We start from the raw sequence: 19,086 nt of genomic DNA, 5'->3' as shown, positions 1-19,086 counted from the left end.
GCGTCTGCCGCCGAAAACACCCGAGATGGGGTCATCTCCGTTGTGGGTCACTGGAGCAAGCCCGCGCCCCCCCACCCCCCGGCCGGATGTGGCCTCTGTGGGGCGCGGGGGACGGAGGGGGGACGACGACACCGCCTTCTGCTCCGCCCCGCCCACCCGTGCGTCACCCGGAAGCTTCCGCGCACGCGCGTCCACGTCATCTCCCCGCGACGCGCGCCCGCCCCGTGCGTAGCCGGTTCCCCGAGGGTCCGCGTGATACCGAGCGAGTGGTTTCGAGAGCGGTGTGGTGGACGGGGGTGGGAGGGGGCCGGCCGAGTCCGGAGACTTGTCCTCGGGAATCGGCGTGCCCCGGCGGCCCCGCGGAGGTAGGTTTTGAAGGCGGCTGCGATGGAGCGAGGATTCCGGCCGCGCTGCCGTTGCTGGCGTGCTCCTCTCGGGGTGGGATGGAGGGGTGAGGCTTCCCAGGCTCTGCAGGAGGAGGACACGCTTCATCAGCTGCCTCCGAGGATCCTTGCGGTTTCGTTTCCGTCCAAGGTTTCCTCTTCTGCAGCTTGTCCTCGGCTGTTACTTCCCGGATTCGTCCTCTGTCCTCCGAGGCGGTGGATAGAGTTCCATCTGTGTCCCTTGCTGGGGAGCGTCGCTCGGTTGCGATGGGCTGTCGTGGTTTTAATGCCCATCATCGTTAAGTGTTGGAGGCTGTGTCATGTTCTACTCCGAGGTCCAGCTGGGATGGTACGCTCCAGGTAGAACTGAGCATCCTCCTCGTCCGAGTCCTCCGCGTTTTGTTTGGTAGCCTACGTGATGTTGCAGTGAAAATACCTGCTACTCACTTCGTCCCAGTTTCTTTCTTAAGGCCCTGACTTCGGCTCCGTCGTTTCCTTCGTTTTCATTCACTTCTTGCTCTTATGCACAGTGTCGTTCCTCCTCACTTTTCCACCAGGGCCGGTTCTTCGTTTTGTAAGCTGGCAAACCACTGCCACGGCGCCTCCTTTTCATCCAACGCTATCTTTTATTAATCAGAAATCGCAAAGTACTGTTCTGGTGCAGGTCAAACCTATTAAAATGAATCTCCCCTCTATCAGTACATTGCTTTCGATTTCATCGTAAACTTTTAAATTTTAAGCTTGTCACTAGAATTGACGTTGCCTTTTTTTTTCTTGGCATTGTTCAGCTTTTTGGGAAGTCAAGTCTATAGTTATAACTTTTATGTTTATAGTTTTATCTTAATGTTTACTGTTGTCAAAAAATTGAACACACTCAGCCAGTGTATTCCCTCTGGCTTGATTGCTGGAAGGATGAGCCAGATTTGTTCCCAGGTATTACAAACTGGTAAGGTAACTGTAAGAACATATGTTTGCAGACTCCTTGTACAGGTGGTGCTGTATGGTAGTCCTGATATCCAGTCACCTTTAGATCCCCTTTGAGGTTACAATTAAGTCACTAATCTCTAAAAGTAGAGTGAAAATTATACCATTATATAAAAGTTTATAAATAATGTGTGCTTTAAGATAAGTTCTTTTTCAGACTTTGGCAGAGCCGCTGTATTTATTTCTAATGTCGATTCCAGATTATTGACCCCTGGACAGCAGTACAATTATATGAAATCATGGCTAGTTATAAACCTGTAGCTATTCAAACATATCCTGTACTTGGCGAAAAGGTCACTCAAGATACTTTGTACTGGAACAACTATAAGGTAAGGTATGGGAAATTTATGTATGTATGCATTTTTAGAAATATTTTATTTTTATTTATTTATTTGAGAGCGGGAAAGAGGCAGAGAGAGAGAATGGGTGCACCAGGGCTTTCAGCCACTACAAATGAACTCCAGATGCATGGGCCACCTTGTGCATCTGGCTTATGTGGGTCCTGGGGAATCAAACCTGGGTACATAGGCTTCACAGGCAAATGCCTTAACCGCTAAGCCATCTCTCAGGCTGCTGTTATGTTTGCATTTTCACCAGTTTCGCCAGTATATGTTATACTTCAAAGCTGGGCGAGGTGGCGCACACCTTTAATCCCAGCACTCGGGAGGCAGAGGTAGGAGGATCACTCATAAGTTAAATTTTTTTTAAATGCCACTTAAAACAATAGCTCAGGGCTGGGGAGATTCCTCAGTGGTTAAAGATGCTTGCTGGCAAAGCCTGCCAGCCTGAGTTCAATTCCCCAGTACCCATATAAAGCCAGATGCCCAAAGTGGAGTTAGTTTGTAGCAGCAAGGGGCCCTGGTGTGTCCATACATTCAGTCAGTCACACGCTCAGTCTTGTATAAGATAAATAATTTTTGAAAATACAATAGCTCCAGATAGTGTGTTCACCTATTTTATTGGCTACTTGAGGGTGGGCAATTGGTAAGTTTTCTGAGATACATATGTGAAGATCTTTATTGAAATCATATTAAAAGTTAGTTAAAGTGGGTTAGTTGCAAAAAGCAAGATGTCGAAGTTTGCATGGCATGATTATCTTTGTGTTATTAGCATATATATAAATTTATTTGTGTGAAAGAGAGAAAATATGGACATACCAGGGCTTTTGCTGCTGCAAAGTCTAGATGCCTGTACAACTTTATGCATCTGGCTTTACATGGGTACTAGGGAATCAAACCTGGACTAGCAGGCTTTGCAAGCAACTGCCTTTAACTGCTGAACTGTCTCCAGCCTCTCCTCTCCTTCTTTCTCCTCCTCCCATTATTATTATTATTATTATTATTATTATTATTATTATTTTGAGGTAGGGTCTTGATGTAGCCCAGGCTGACCTGGAAACAATCCTATTCTGCCTCCCAAGTGCTGGGATTAAAGACATGTGGCATTACGCCTGACACCCTAGCCCAACTGTTTTTCACTTTTTGTAAAAAAAAAATATATATATATATATAGATAGATAGATAGATAGATAGATATACCTATCTATCTATCTATCTATCTATCTATATCTATCTATCTATCTATATACACACATACATACACACACACACATACGTACACACACACACACACACACACACACAAGCAGGGAGAGAGAGAGACAGGGGAGAGAGAGAGATTGAGAACACCAGGGCCTCTAGCCACTCCACACGAACTCCAGATACATGCAGCATTGTGTATCTAGCTTTATGTGGGTACTGGGGAATCTAACCCAGGTCATTAGGCTATGCAGGCAAGCACCTTGACCACTGAGCCATCTCTCCAGCCCTCACTTTTTGTTTGTTATTCCTGGTGAAAATTGCAGTAAATTTAGCAGCTGAAGAGATGGTTGAGTGTGGCTTTGTAACCATATATTTACTGACAACAGGGCTATTCTGGGTGATGGAATTTTGGACCTTTTTTGTCTCTCATATGTCTATAGTAAATCTGACCTACTAAATGTTACTGAGAACAAAAGGAAATTTTGTATAAGAAATTAAATCATGTTTCAACATGGCTCACCGATTGTAACTGTTGATACTCTTCTTGTGTTCCTTTTCTGAAGACTCCTGTGCAGATTAAGGAATTTGGTGCCGTGTCAAAAGTAGACTTTTCTCCCCAACCTCCTTATAACTATGCGGTCACAGCTTCCTCAAGAGTAAGTACAAGGGCAGATATCTTTATTGATTTACTACTGATGATGAGCCACATAGTGACATGCTTTTATTAATGCTTTTTAAAAATGTTCTTATGTTACAGATTCACATTTACGGCCGATTCTCCCAAGAACCTATAAAAACCTTTTCCCGTTTTAAAGACACAGCATACTGTGCCACTTTTCGACAGGATGGCCAATTGCTTGTAGCTGGTAGTGAAGATGGTAGAGTTCAGCTTTTTGATATAAGTGGGAGAGCTCCCCTCAGGCAGTTTGAAGGCCATACAAAGTAAGAGACAATTGGTTTCTATTTTAATTATTGTTGTTGTTGAAAGCTTTAGCTCGGGTTTGAAGGCTTCTGTGAAGTTACAGACTTGTATGCTCTTTGTTTCCTGGTTGCTGTAAGACAAAGAACTTGAGTTCTGTGGTCTACTTCATGAAGCTTAAGAATTCTCTAGAATTGCATGTGCATTTTAGAAAATGTATGCCTATCTACATGCTTTGTGGCTTTTATTAACTTCTTAGGAGGGTTTATGACCCAGTTGAAGATACGAGTTACTGACCTAAATGCCTAACAAGTAAGATTTTTGTCTTTGATTTGTAATTTTTGCCCCTTGATAAATTGCTTAAGATTACCAGTGTTGGACTGGAGAGATTAGCGGTTAAGGTGTTTGCCTGCAAAGCCAAAAGGCCCAGATTCCCCAGGACCCACATAAGCCGGATGCACAAGGGGGTGCACACATCTGGAATTTGTTTACAGCAGCTGGAGACCCTGGCATGGCCATTCTCTCCCTCTCCCCCCCCCCCTTTCTCTCCCCTTCCCTCCTTATTCCTCTCAAATTTTTTTAAATAAAATATTTTTTAGGAAGTTACCAGTGTCATTGCAGATGTCTGTCACTGATTTAAAATCTCAAGGGTTTCTTATTGTGAATTATCAGGATGTTCTTATCCCATCTTTGGAACATTGAGAACAACAGAACTTCACTTGATTCTACTTAGTGGCAAGTCTTTTGAAGGGTCTTTTGGGGTTCTTTAAATTAAAGTGCCTTTGTTGCAGCATGTAGAACATTGATATTCATTAATCATTAATAGTGTGGAAGATGTAATTTTAAGGTTGTTAAAATTCTTAATATTTTTCAAATTGGCTCAAGGCAAACAACAATTTTTTAAAACTTTTTAAAAATATTATTGATTTATTTGACAATGAAAGAAGGGGGGAGAGAGAGAATGGGTGTGCCAGGGCTTCCAGCAACTGTAAATGAACTCCAGATGCACCCCCTTGTATGTCTGGCTAATGTGGGTCCTGGGGAATCAAACCTGGGTCCTTTGGCTTTGCAGGCAAATGCCTTAACTGCTAAGCCATCCCCCCAGCCCTAATTTTATAAAAAGAAAAACACACTTTATTTGTGTGTGTGAGAGAGAGAGAGAGAAAGCATGGGTGTGCCAGGGCCTCCTTCCCCTGCAGATGAACTCCTGATGCATGTGCTACATTGTGCATCTGGCTTTACGTGGGTACTGGGGAATTGTACCCCAGCCTGGCTTTGCAGGTGAGCACCTTTAACCACTGAGCCATCTCCCCAGACAGGTGGGGGGGCGGTGACCTGTAAACATTATAAATCTATTTTTGTTTTGTTTTTTGAGATAGGGTCTCATTCTAGCTCAGGATGACCTGGAATTTACTATGTAGTATCAAGGTGTCCTCAAACTCCCGGCCATCCTCCTACCTCAGCCTCCCGAGTGCTGGGATGAAAGGCATGCACCACCACACCTAGCTTATAAACCTCTTTTTCTCTCATTTTTTCTTTCCACCATTTTTTCTTTTCATAAGTGTTTTCTGAAACTGACAGTTTTGTTTGTCTTTGTTAGAGATGCAAGAAAGAGAATTTTTTCCTTTGCTTTTGTAATATATTGTTTCTTGATCTTTCAGAGCAGTTCACACAGTAGACTTTACAGCTGACAAATACCATGTGGTCTCTGGGGCTGATGATTATGCAGTTAAATTATGGGATATCCCAAATGCCAAAGAAATTTTGACATTCAAAGAACATTCTGATTATGTGCGGTGTGGATGTGCTAGTAAACTGAACCCAGATCTCTTTGTAACAGGTTGGTGAGATCTTTCACTTCATTGCTGTGGGATTCTTTTAGGATGTGTGGGGGGGGGGTGATGATTATAATTCTTTACTTGTTCATAGAGCTGGAGGTATGTCAGCGGTAGGTCATTTGACTACTTGTGTAGCATATGTGAGGGCCTGGTTTTGATTCTCAGCACCCCCAAAAAAAGTTTTTTGATTAAAGCCACCTGTTGGTTTTTTTGTTTGTTTGTTTGTTTTTTCGAGGTAGGGTATCACTCTAGCCCAGGCTGACCTGGAATTCACTATGGAGTCTCAGGGTGGCCTTGAACTCACGGCATTCCTCCTACCTCTGCCTCCCGAGTGCTGGGATTAAAGGCATGTGCCACCACGCCAGGCTTACTTATTTTCTTATTGTAGGTTTTCTCATGTTTGCTAACACTTGAGGTCATCTTGAGAAATATAATAGATTGTCAGAATGCAGTGAGTTCATAATCTTCATTTTCAGAGAGCCACAACATTTAGAGCGCAGTTTTGTTTTGGGTACCTACCCGGAGGTTTCTGGGTGGTTACACGATGATGATCTGAAGATGGGAGTGATTTCAGCTCAGAGCCAGTTTGAGTCTGTGTAGTATCATGTGTACATGCTTTTTAAAAGTTCTATTAACTATTTTCCTCCTTTCAATAACTACATGTGGATATATATGCACATAAAATCTTTGTTGTTTGAAAAAGCAAAATTCACAGAATACAAACGCTGACATTCCAGGGTCGTACGATCATACTGTGAAGATGTTTGACGCGCGCACAAGTAAAAACGTGCTCTGTGTCGAGCACGGGCAGCCTGTGGAGAGTGTCCTGCTTTTTCCCTCCGGAGGGCTTCTGGTATCTTCAGGTATTGCATTTTTTTTTTTTTGTTTGTTTGTTTTTACTTTTTTATTTTTTTTTTAAATTTTATTTAGTTATTTATTTGAGAGCGACAGACACAGGGAGAAAGACAGATAGAGGGAGAGAGAGAGAATGGGCGCGCCAGGGCTTCCAGCCTCTGCAAATGAACTCCAGACACATGCGCCTCCTTGTGCATCTGGCTAACGTGGGACCTGGGGAACCAAGCCTTGAACCGGGGTCCTTAGGCTTCACAGGCAAGCGCTTAACCGCTAAGCCATCTCTCCAGCCCCCCATACTATTTTTAACCATTATTTATCAATTGCTATTTATCAGTGTTCACTTGAATTACATACCTAAGTTTTTGCTCAAACAATGAAGTGGGACAGGCAGTAGTTGCTGTTTATTGAGTTTCTAACCTGAGTCAAGCACAGTACTATTGTATCTCTAATGCCCTAAACAATCCTACAAGATTGTTCCCTATTTATAAATAAGGAAACAAATTAACTAATTTGTCCAAGGCAGGCTGGTAAGTTACAGGTTTGAAATTCTAAGACCTAACTGTCTCATCTGACTCCAGAAACCTACAGTACACTCTTTCTGCTATTCCTGTGTAAGGGAGCTGCAACCGCTTTGGAAACATTCTTTAAGGTCTAGGATCATGCTTGCCTCCTTTCATGTGACACTTGAAATGTTCTTACCCAGAAAACTGCTGGTAGTGTTGAAGAAAAGATAAAATATAGTTTAAAAAGGCACGTGTGTGTAAAAGCCACACAGTACACACTATTAGATTTTTGCATTTTTCATCAAATTGAAGCTATAGGAATTTTGGTTCTGTTTAGTATGTTGCATTTTCGTAATCATGGAAGTAGTAACATAACTTCGTTTGTCAATAAAGTCAGACTATGTAACCATCCGAAGAATATTTAGGTAGTATGCAGACTAAGAAACATATACATAACAGTGTGTGTAGCTTTGTATTTTAGTTATTTTTTGATGTTTTGGTTTTTCAAGATATGGTCTCACTGTAGCCCAGGCTGACCTGGAATTCGCTGTGTAGTCTCAGGCTGGTCTCCAACTCATGGCTATCCTCTTACCTCAGCCTCCCGAGTGCTGGGATTAAAGGCGTACATCACTAAGCCTTGCTTTTTTCTTTTTCTTTTTTAAATATCTTTCCCCAGTATCTAAAAATAACTTTGAGCCGGGCATGGTGGCACACGCCTTTAATCCCAGCACTGGGGAGACAGAGGTAGGAGGATCGCCATGAGTTGGAGGCCAGCCTGAGACCAAAAAGGTATTTTTAAAATCATTGGATTAAATTACCTTTAAGGATCTTTCCAATCTTTAGAACAAAGTTGTGGGAACATTTTTTAGTTTCGTTGGAGTTCATAAAGTTCTTAGGAAATAAGGCTTACATTATTGATTTCCATGGCTGTACAATATTTTCTTTAGAAATGAATTTTATTGCAATTAAAATATTCTTCAGTTCCCATTTTGTTTTGCCAGGCAGTTCCATCCACTTAAAACAAGAGGTTATTTCATCATGCTACTAGTTCTGTAACACAGGTGCTGTTTTTATGAGACACATACTCACTAAGTGGTAGAAAGAGGATGTAAAGCAGCCAGCCAGGATTTGTGACCCTCACTTAATGTAGCCGTCACTGACTTGCTGGGACACACCTGACCAGAAGCAAGCACCTGATGGAAGAAAAGGCTTCATTTAAACTTGCAGGGTTTTTTTTTAATTTTCATTTTAGACAGAGAGGGAGACAGAATTGGTATGCCAGGGCCTCAGCCACTGCAGTTGAACTTCAGGTACTTGTACCACCTAGTGGGCATATGTGACCTTGTGCTTATGTGGTATCTGGAGCATAGAACATGGGTCCTTAGGCTTTGCAGGCAAGCACATTAATTGCTAAGCCATCTCTCCAGCCCTGAACTTGCAGTTTTGAGGGGAAATTTCATCATGCATAAGCGGAGAGCTGGCATATGTGATCACATATCAGCAACAGCAAGGAAGCAGCAAGAGTGAGCTAAGAGCCCTGGCAAGGGGGCTGGATGATGAATCCCAAGGCCTGCCCCCGTGACACCCTCCTCTAGCAAGGCCGTATCTCCCAAAGGCTCCACCAGGTGGGGATCAACTATGAAGTTTAATCACAAATGTATGAGGTTATGGGGGACACTTGGCATTCAAAACATCACACCCAGCTTCTACCCCAGGGCAGTTCAGTGAATGCTCTTCTGATCTGTAAATTCTGAGTATATAGATAGAATAACAAACTAACACTCTCTCTTTTTTTTTTTTTTATAGGAGGTCGTTATGTTAAAGTCTGGGACATGTTAAAAGGAGGACAGTTGCTCGTGTCTTTGAAAAATCATCACAAGACTGTGACGTGTTTATGTTTGAGCAGCTCGGGACAGAGGTTGCTCTCTGGCTCATTGGATAGGTTAGCAGTTTATTCTCATAAGGGTTTACTGCTTGAGAAGATGAGATTTTCTAAAAATATTTGTGATAGAATAAATATTCTAATGAGTTCCATGGAGGGCCAAAAGAATCTGTTGAGTTGAAAATAAGTTTGATGTTTCAGTTATACATAGTCAGTTATACTTCCCCTTGAAATAATTGCTTTTTTTTTTTTGGCTTTTGAGGTAGAGTCTTGCTCTACCTCAGGCGGACTTGGAATTCACTATGTAGTCTCAGGCTGTTCTCTGACTCACGCGATCCTCCTCCCTCAGCCTCCCAAGCTCTGGGATTCAAGGCGTGTGCATGATGTCGGCTGCTTTAGCTTTTATACTCCAGCAGTGTTGCAGAAGCACTTGAATATTGCTCTTCTGAAATCTGTTTTCCTAGTTTCTTTTAAAATCGTTGTGTATTACTTTTACATTTTATATTTTTAGTATACATACTCTAGATTGCATTCATCAAACTATAAAGCAGCTGATGGGAGGAAAATTGTTTATTTTGGCTTAATATTCTCGATGGGGAGCTCCACGATGGCAGGGGAAAGCATGGCATGAGGAAAGGCTGGGCATCATCTCTGCTACATCAAGAGGAAAACAGCAGCAAGAGAGCAAGCTGAGTTCTTGCAAAGGGGCTGCTATAACTGCTGAGACTGCCCCCAGCAACACAGCTCTACAGCAAGGGTCCACCTCCCAAATTGCCACCAGCTAGGGACCAGGCTTTCAAAACACATGCTGTGTAAGGACCAGGGATACTGCTAAATGTCCTTTAGTGCACAGAACAGCCCTTCTTCCCTAGCACAGGGAGTTGTACTGGCATTGAAGAGCCCTGCTCCCCTCCCCCGCCAGCCCAGGTTGACCTGGAATTCACTATGTAGTCTCAGGGTGACCTCAACCTCATGGAAATGCTCCTACTTCTGCCTCCAGAGTGCTGGAATTAAAGGCGTGCACCACCATGCCTGGTTTTTATTTTATTTATTAATGAGAGACAGAGAATGACTGCACCAAGGCCTCCATCCACTGTGAACAAACTCCAGATGTTATGTGTCACTGTGTGCATCTGGTTTACGTGGGAAATCGGACCTGGGGCGGCTGCAGGCAAGTGCCTTAACTGCTGAGCCATCTCTCCAGCTCCACAGCCCTGATTTTTCAAGTGTGCAGTCTTCTTTTATTCATGGTTGGTGCTCTGATAATGCATTTTGTATGTGTTGTATGTTCAGTGTTGGCAAGTGCCCATGTATGTGCCAGTGTTCAGCCTGTGGTGTTGCTTCTCAGGTAGCTATCCACCTTCTGTGAAACAGGGGCTCACTGGCACTCACCAAGCAGGCAAGACGGGCTGGACAGTGAGCCCCAGGGATCCACTTGTCTCTGTCTCTCTAACTGGGATTTCGAGGCGCGAGCCACCACCCTTGGCTTTTTTATGTGGGTTCTGGGGATGAGCTCAGGTCCTCATGCTTGCAAGGTGACTGCTTTACCAACTCAGCTGTCCTCCACTCCCACGCTTCACGTTCTTAAGTGATGCAGTAACGAAGCGCTTGGTAGCCAGGACATACTGTTTCTCACTATAGTGTGAATTTTTAGATTTTTATATTTAATTTGAAAACAACAGGAGCCTTGTGTGGTATACTCATTTTCAAGGTGAATTTGACAAAGCCTGTATTTTTCTTCACTAGGAAAGTCAAAGTGTACAGCACAGCATCCTACAAAGTAGTGCACAGCTTCGACTACACAGCTTCCATCTTAAGTCTTGCGCTTGCTGTAAGTACTGTTAGCTCTTGGGGGTTTTCTTTAGCTTTTTTGATTGTTTGTTTGTTTTGTTTTCTTTTTCTTAGGTAGTCTTTCACTGTAGCCCAGGCCCACCTGGAACTCACTCTAGCTTCAGACTGGTCTTGAACTAATGGTGATGCTTCTACCTCTGCCTCCCAAGTGCTGGGATTAAAGGCGTGTGCCACCACACCCAACTTGACTCTTTTTAAAGTTGTCCCTAACCTTGTCTGTTAAATAAAACCTACCATTGGGTTATTGAAGGTTATCTTTGGATTTTTTTGTGGGGGGTGGTTTCAAGGTAGGGTCTTCTCACTCTAGTCCAGGCTGACCTCAGGCTGGCTTTGAACTCACAGTGATCCTCCTACCTCTGCCTCCCACCTGCTGGGATTAAAGGCGTGTGCCGCCATGCCTGGTTATATTGGGATTTGAATGGGCTACATTAGCTATTTGACAATTGCTAGCATATGACTTCTCCTAATGACAGTATGAGTTAGTACTGTGGCCCCATCACTGCTGTAGTAAGTACAGTGCCGTCAACAATGTTAGCATTGGGAGTGGACCTAGGAAGTTGCTTATCTTGCTTCAGAAAGGCCGGTGGCTCTCTGAGTTCACATGGACGTACACAAAGTAGAGGCGCAGATGACAAGTAGAAATGTTCCTTGTCCTTGTTCATTGCTTTCTGGGATGTACACTGTCAGGTTTATGAGGAGCCACAGTGGGGAAGAGGATATTTCAATACATACAAAAATGTCATCGAGGTGGAAAAGCAATTAAGGTCGCAAGCTTATAAAAAGTCATGCCACTGTGTGGTCCTTCTTTGGATAGGATGCAGTTAACACCTTACTAAATTATTGCATGGCATTATATAACTTGAGCATTGGTTTTATACAGGCTGCACTGCCAATATTTTATTGGGAGTTCTGTGAAAATAATTGTAGTTACCCAAGGCAGCTGATAGGAGGAAAATTGTTTATTTTGGCTTATAGTCCCGATGGGAAGCTCCACAATGGCATGAGGGAAGGCTGGACATCACCTCTGGCACAGCAAGTGGAAAACAGCAGCAAGAGAGTGAGCTGAGTTCTGACAAAGGGGCTGCTAAAACTGCTGAGACTGCCTCAGCCACGCAGCTCTGCAGCAAGGCTCCGCCTCCCACCTTCCGACCAGCTAGGGACCAAGCTTTCAAAACACATGCATCTGTGGGGGGCATCTGATTCAAGCCACCACAATGATGGTATCCCAGAGGGGAAAAAAAAGGACTTTAATATTTCGGCTAGATCATTGTTAGAATATCTGAATGAAACTATTGGTAATATTATGGGTACACAGCAAACATAGCATATAAGTATTATTTCTAAGTAAAGGTATTGTAAATTACTGGTTAGAAATAGACTGACTTAGCCAGGCATGGTGGCACACGCCTTTAATCCCAGCACTCGGGAGGCAGAGGTGGGAGGATCGCTGTGAGTTCAAGGCCATCCTGAGACTCCATAGTGAATTCCAGGTCAGCCTGAACTAGAGTGAGACCCTACCTCGAAAAAAACTAAAGAAATTAAAAAAGGAATAAACTGATTGACTTTTCTGATTGCTGTTAGCATGAAGATGAGACAATTGTTGTAGGAATGACCAATGGGATACTGAGTGTTAAACATCGGAAATCTGAAGCGAAGAAAGATTCTCTTCCAAGGAGAAGGCGGCCTGCATATCGAACTTTTATTAAAGGGAAAAATTACATGAAGCAACGGGTAATTTTATATTTCTCGTAGATTTGAAATGTGAAATTTCTTAGACTAGCAATTCCCTCTGCCCCTGTGTATTACTGGAAAGGTTGAATCGCATGGCCTTTCAGTTTGCATTGTGCTGCATCAGAATCACCTCCAGACTGCTGCTTGGGGAAGAGAGCTACTTTAGTTCCCTGAATCACAGCATAATGATGCAGTGCTTTTAATCATGTTCAGAATAGTGTCTTTCCCTGTCGAATTTGATCCTCTTAAACATCTCCAGCCAATCTTGCCTCCCTTTGGCATCTAAGGAAATTGGACTACAAAGAAGTCTTGGATGATCCAAGTTTTCATTACTAGTGTTGAGTTGTGAGGATGTTCTCTCATTCATACTAAACCACACTGCCTGCCTTATTAAAAGAATAAGAATAAAAATAAAATATAAAAATAAAAGTTGAAACGAGTAGTTTGCCCAGGATAGAGGCACTGTAGATTAGGGGCTTAAGACTATGGCAAGTGTCGCTTCATCATCAAAAAAATTTGTTTTGTAGATCCTAACTTCCTCAATTATGCCTTTCCATTAGGATGACATTCTGATCAACAGGCCAACAAAGAAGCACCTGGAATGGTACGACAAGGACCTGAAAAACTTTCGCATCTCGAAGGCCCTTGACAGAGTCCTTGAGGTGAGTGAAGAGATTGAAGGGATCGTCTTAGGCTGTGGAGAGCCGGCTGAGTGGGTAGTGTTGTACAAGTGTGAGGACGTGAATTTGGATGCCCAGAACCATGTTGATGCTGGACTTAGTGGTGCACGTTTGTAATCCAAGCCCTCGTGGCATGAGATGGGAGGGGAGGAGGCAGGAAAATCCCTAAAGCTTGTGAGCGAGCATGAACAAAAGACCCTGCCTCCACAAGAGGTGGTCCTCTGACCTCCACACATGTGTACACACACACAAACACACACACAATTTAAACAAGACTCCTTTTGTAGCTCCTTGAGGTAGGTCGTGCCTGTCATCCCAGGACTTGGGAGGCTGTGTCACGCAGATGAAGAGTTTAAAGGTCAGCCTGGGCTGCATCGTGGCACTCTGTCACAAGTGAAAAAAGAAGTCCTTTTAGTACTTTGTGCTCTACCATGACTTGGAATTAATGAAGAAATTGGTAATTTAAGTGCAAGGTGGTGGTTTTTTTTTTTTTTCCTTTTTTGCTCATACTGACTCTGAAAATTTTTCTAGCCTAACTGTGTAATAAAGACACCTGAAGTTACAGTGTCCATCATAAAGGAGTTAAACCGAAGAGGAGTCCTTGCAAATGCTCTGGCAGGTCGGGATGAAAAGGAAATTACTCGTGTTCTTAATTTTTTGATAAGGTATGTTTTTTGCTTTGGAAGCACTTGCATTTCTTCATCACCCAATGAAGAGACATTCATTTCTAGCTTAAGCTTCATAGAGAACTGGTGGAACAATTAAGTGTATTTTAGGAAGATTGTTTTGAGATTTGCAAGTTTCACTAAAGCAGAAATTTTGCTTTGTAGGAATCTTTCTCAGCCAAGATTTGCCCCTGTTTTGATCAATGCTGCTGAAATAATTATTGGTGAGTACATATGAATATTTGAAAATCCTGACAAGCTTGAAAAAGCTGAGGTATTGGGCGTGGATATAAACCCCCCTGGAAGAGCACTTTCCTAGCATGAGCAAGGCCCTGGGTTTGAGCCCTAGTGCTTGGCCTGCAAAGAAAGAAGGGCAAACAAACCCAGAAATCAGAAAACCTAGAAGCACTTTATTAAAACTCCATTTATTTATTTATTTGAGAGCAAAAGAGGCAGAAAAAGAGAATGGACACACCAGGGCCTCTGGCCACTGCAGACGGACTCCAGATGCGTGTGTCACCTTATACGTCTGACTTACATAGGTCCTGGGGAATCAAACCAGGGTCCTTTGGCTTTGCAGGCAGATGCCTTAACCACCAAGCCCATAGAGGCACTTTGTAGTGTGGAGAATCAGATGGCTGGAGCCCTGTGATTTTATTTCTAGGTGCTCTATTAACTTGTCTGTTTTCATTCTACTATCCGTGCTTTTTGATTGTTTTATGGCTTATAGTGCAGTTCGAGGTCAGGAATTGTGACACCTCTTGGATTGCTCGTTCGTTTTGCTGAAATTTCTTTAGCTATTTTGGGATTCCTTGGGCTTCTATATGAATTTTGGGAATTATTTTGTGTTTCTCTGAAAAATTCTTTTTGGAGTTATTTATTTATTGAGGTAGAGTCTCACTCTAGCCTAGGCTGACCTGGAATTCTCTATGTAGTCTCAGGGTGGCCTTGAACTCATGGCAATGCTTCTACCTCTGTTTCCCAAGTGCTGGGGATCTGTTTCAAAACTTACTATTTTTTTGGTGTGTGTTCGTGTTTGTACACAGGTGCATATGTATGCATGAGCATGTGGAGGCTAGACGGCAACTTTAGGGAGTCATCCCTCTGTTTGAAACAGTTCTTCTCATTGGCCTGGAACTTGTCTAGTAGGCTACCTTTCTGGCTGGCCAGTGAGCCTCCTGGATCCATTTGTCATGTCCTCCCCAGTGCTGGGATTATAAGTATGCCGCTATATTGATGTGTGGATTTTTTGTTTGTTTGATTTTAAAAAAAAAATCATTTGAGAGGGGGGAGAGAGAATGGGCATGCCAGGGCCTTCAGCTGCTGCAGACCTTCTGTAGATGCATGCACCACCTTGTGCATCTGGCTTACATGGGTCCGAGAGAATCAAACCTGGGTCTTTAGCTCTGTAGGCAAGCGCCTTAACCACTAAGCCATCTTTCCAGCAATCCTACTTAAAAAAAATTTTTTTTTAAATAAATGAGAGTTATTGAACTCGGGTCCTTATGCTAGTGAGGCAAGTACTTTATTGACTGGAGTTTGACTACTCAGTACTCATGTAAAGTCATGCACGAGGTGGCACATGCATCTGGAGTGTGTTTGTAGCAGCTCGAGGCCATGGTGTGCCCATTCATATTATCTATCTCCCTCCCTCCTTCCCTTCTTCCCTCCCTTCCTTCATCCTTCCCTCCCTTCCTCTTTCTCACTCTAATAAAATAGAGATGACTTTTAGAAAAGTATACATTCACTCTATGTGTCTGGAGTTCGATAGCAGTGGCTGAGGTCCTGATGTGCCAGTTCTTTCCCTCTCTCTCTAAAATGAAAAAAAGAATATGGATTTTCTGGGCTTGTGTGTTAGTGCACACCTTTAATCCCAGCACTCAGGAGGAAGAGGTAGGAGGATCACTGTGAGTTTTAGACCAGCCTAATACTACATTGTGAATTCCAGGTCATCCTGGGCTAGAGCAAAACCCTACCTTCAAAAGACAAAAGGATTTTAATTGTCTTTCTTATTTATTCTAAATACTGATTTTCACTTATGTATGGAAAAATGTTTCTAGTTAATGTGTTTTCTCTCTTTTTCTTTTTTTAGATATATATCTGCCTGTGATTGGTCAGTCACCAGTAGTTGATAAAAAGTTTATAGTACTTCAAGGACTTATAGAAAAAGAGATCGATTACCAGAGAGAACTGCTAGAAACTTTGGGGATGATGGACATGCTTTTTGCCTCCATGACAAGGAATGAAAGCACTTGTGTGTTGGAACACACTCCTGTTGACTTTCTAGAGAGCAAGAAGATAGAGTCATAGTGTGTGCTTCTGGCTTGGAATAGGTTTGACTCCATTAACTATTGGTGAAAAAAATCTCAACACATTAAGAATGATAATTTACAGAAACAGTTTTATGGAAAACTGGAATAATAATGATTTGGAATTTAGTACCTCTTTTGAGACATGGATTTCCATATAATAATTTGAATTATTTTGTGTCATCTTCAGCTAGAAGATTTCAGTTGCTTTGATCACAGTGTCTGTCTACCATGGATGAATTTATATTGATTTTAATATAGCAAAGTCCTTACTATGGAACTTCAACTATGAGCCTTCTGGAGAGTTCTAACTGGGAATCCTGCCAAAAGAACACCTTGCTTTTTGTTTTGTTTTCTACTTCTAGCCTGGACAATAACAAGGACTTGGCAGAAACAAAACTTCCTTCACTGTATTCAGTGTTCGTGGGACATCAGGCTTCAGCTCAGTTTGTCACCCCACTCTGGTATTGCCACTGTCTGGGATCCTATGTTCACTTCAGCTGGTCATGGACTGTCACTTTCCAAGTGTGGCACATCATTGCTCAGCTCCGAAGAACTGATACTGTGACAGTATTTAGAACATGATATGGCTGATTTGATCCCTGCAATCTGTGCTTTCTGCCCAATGTGGTTATTTCTCCAATCTTGCCTGCCTCTCCTTATTGAAAGTCTGTAGCGAGATTTTTTTTTTTTCTTTTCCCCCAAGGTAGGGTCTCACTCTAGCTCAGGCTGACCTGGAAATAGTCTCAGGGTGGCCTCGAACTCATGGTGATCCTCCTACCTTTGCCTCCTGAGTGCTAGGATTAAAGGTGTGCGCTACCACACCCGACCTGTAGAGAGATTTTTATTGGATGGATCCAATAACCATTTTTTCCCCTCCTCTTTAATACATGGCCTTTCTATCAAGTTTTCACCTTGCTTCAGGTCAGAGAAATGATACGGTTTGCCATTACTCATAATAAATGGCCTGTCAACCTAATGCCCTTAGGTTTGGAGCATCTGAGAACTGTCCTTTCACCTATACTTATATTTCTCTTTCTCTTCTTCACTTTCATTGTATGTGACTTTCAGAATCCCCAATCAGAGCAGCTTGTTTTGAAAAACTGTGTGCGTCGCATTTTTGTTTGTAATAAAGAGATCCTTATTTTCTTCCCAGCTTTCCATGTGTATCAGTTACAGATGGACAGTCAGCGGCCAGATTTGGCACATTAATTTCACAGTTCTATTTCTCTCTCTCTTTTTTTAACCAAAGACCACGCTTTTATTACAGTTCTAGTTTAAGTAATTCTACAAACTTAATTTTTAGAACTGCTTTTTGGCTTAAAGAGCCCACCCTTCCAAGTACAATACCAATCAATTTTATAAGCAGCTTATTATTAAATAAGGTACAAAAGCTTCTGATAGGCAGGTTGATGAAATGATACTAAATGTGTCTGTGGTAGGATTTAGTTGTCAAGACATCTCTTGGCTGCCAAACAACAGCCAGATACCAAAGGTGAACCTAAATGATGGCAGCTGTTGGCTCTTTGCATCCTCTGGGGAAAGTAGCCACCTCCTGGGCTGAGCTGCCGATACCAACCAAACTCCAGTTCTCACAAGCCTGGGGCAATGGACAAGGCACACACCTAAGGGGACTCTTGAAGGAAGGCCAGTGGTGCCGGCTCTGATCGTCTGCTGACGATCCTCTACGGTCGAGTCCAGCCTCATGCCAGGATGTCGCTGTACTCTCCAGTTGTCCGGGGATGACGCCACCCCCACGGCGGGCCTGGAAACAGCTCCGGGCTGCACAGCCTTCACCGCAGTCAAGCCCGGGCTGGCTCCCGCTTCGCTCACCACCCACACCAGCCGGCACAAGCAGCCTTATCTTCATGGTGCCATGAGGAAAAAAGTAATGTGTCTCTTGATGATGGCTTGAGCTAAAGAGTTCTTCCAGGAAGATTTCATAATGGGAATTTCCTCACCTCCTTTCAGTTGTATAAATTTAGATATTCTTAAAGCAGAAGAAAGTGATACTTATGTCTAGTCAGGGCATATGCTCAAATAGGATGTAGTTTCCCTTTTATGAATTAGTATACTATATAGCACAGTGGCTTGTAAGAAAGCAGGAGCTTACTTTCTTTAGTAATTATGAGATTATAGTCAGGATGAGAAGCAGTGTTTTTAGGTTGAGAAGAGTTAATTTAGCTGGGAGTGGTGGCACACACCATGAATCCCAGCACTTGGGAGGCAGAGGTAGGTTCACAGTGAGTTTAAGGCCAGCCTGAGACTACATAGTGAGGTCAGCCTGGGCTAGAGCGAAACCCTACCTCAATAAATGAAAGTTAACTTATTTAAATAAAATTTCCATTTTAAAAAAAAAGCTTGTAAGTCTACTGATAATTTGCATAGTAGTAACAATTAGAAGTTGAATTTCTGCCTAAAACTGTATGTATCAGCCATTTATTGTGTAACGTGTTTCTTGGATATTCCTTCCTTCAGTTTCTCACCACAAGCATCCAAGGTTGGAATTATTCTCATTTAGCATTGAACTAATTAAAGCAGTTAACTTGGCCAGGCATGGTGGCACCCACCTTTAATCTTAGCACTCAGGAGGCAGAGGTAGATTAGTTCAAGGCCACCCTGAGACTACATAGTAAATTCCAGGTCAGCCTGGGCTAGGGTGAAACCCTATCTCAAAAAACTAAAAGAATAAAAAGTAATTAACTTTTACTGTTCAAGTCCACAACTTTCAGTTCTCCTTGTGGTACTGGTTGGTGAGCCGGGGCCTTAACTGCTTGCTTCACGTTAACCAGGGCAGAGTGCTATAGCCTTCACAGGGAACGTGTGGGGGTTACAGTTCCTTACAAGTGTTAGGGACAGATTCCACAGTGAGCAGTGTCTTCGTGTTAAGGTCAAGAGTAAGTAGACTCATCATGACTAATATTTATTCTTTGGGGTATATTAAC

At 42.8% G+C, this 19,086-nt stretch overlaps 1 protein-coding gene across 1 annotated transcript; it reads left to right on the top strand.

Annotated features, from left to right (window-relative positions):
- The first annotated feature begins 219 nt into the window (after nt 1–219).
- On the top strand, nt 220–17,296 carry Utp15 (UTP15 small subunit processome component). The gene is made up of 13 exons (XM_045134425.1): nt 220–365; nt 1,568–1,696; nt 3,472–3,564; nt 3,666–3,850; nt 5,489–5,667; nt 6,403–6,528; nt 8,830–8,965; nt 10,652–10,736; nt 12,338–12,487; nt 13,048–13,149; nt 13,699–13,832; nt 13,998–14,056; nt 15,925–17,296. Exons 2-13 carry the CDS (start codon nt 1,607–1,609, stop codon nt 16,140–16,142), a joined length of 1,557 nt encoding a protein of 518 aa, XP_044990360.1. The 5' UTR covers nt 220–365; nt 1,568–1,606; the 3' UTR covers nt 16,143–17,296.
- Nucleotides 17,297–19,086: the final 1,790 nt, after the last annotated feature.

This window comes from Jaculus jaculus, chromosome 14 (assembly GCF_020740685.1).
Source record: "Jaculus jaculus isolate mJacJac1 chromosome 14, mJacJac1.mat.Y.cur, whole genome shotgun sequence".
Classification (NCBI taxonomy): domain Eukaryota; kingdom Metazoa; phylum Chordata; class Mammalia; order Rodentia; family Dipodidae; genus Jaculus; species Jaculus jaculus.
The sequence above is the reverse complement of the archived record's forward strand: the minus strand, read 5'-3'. Positions and strand labels throughout refer to the sequence as shown.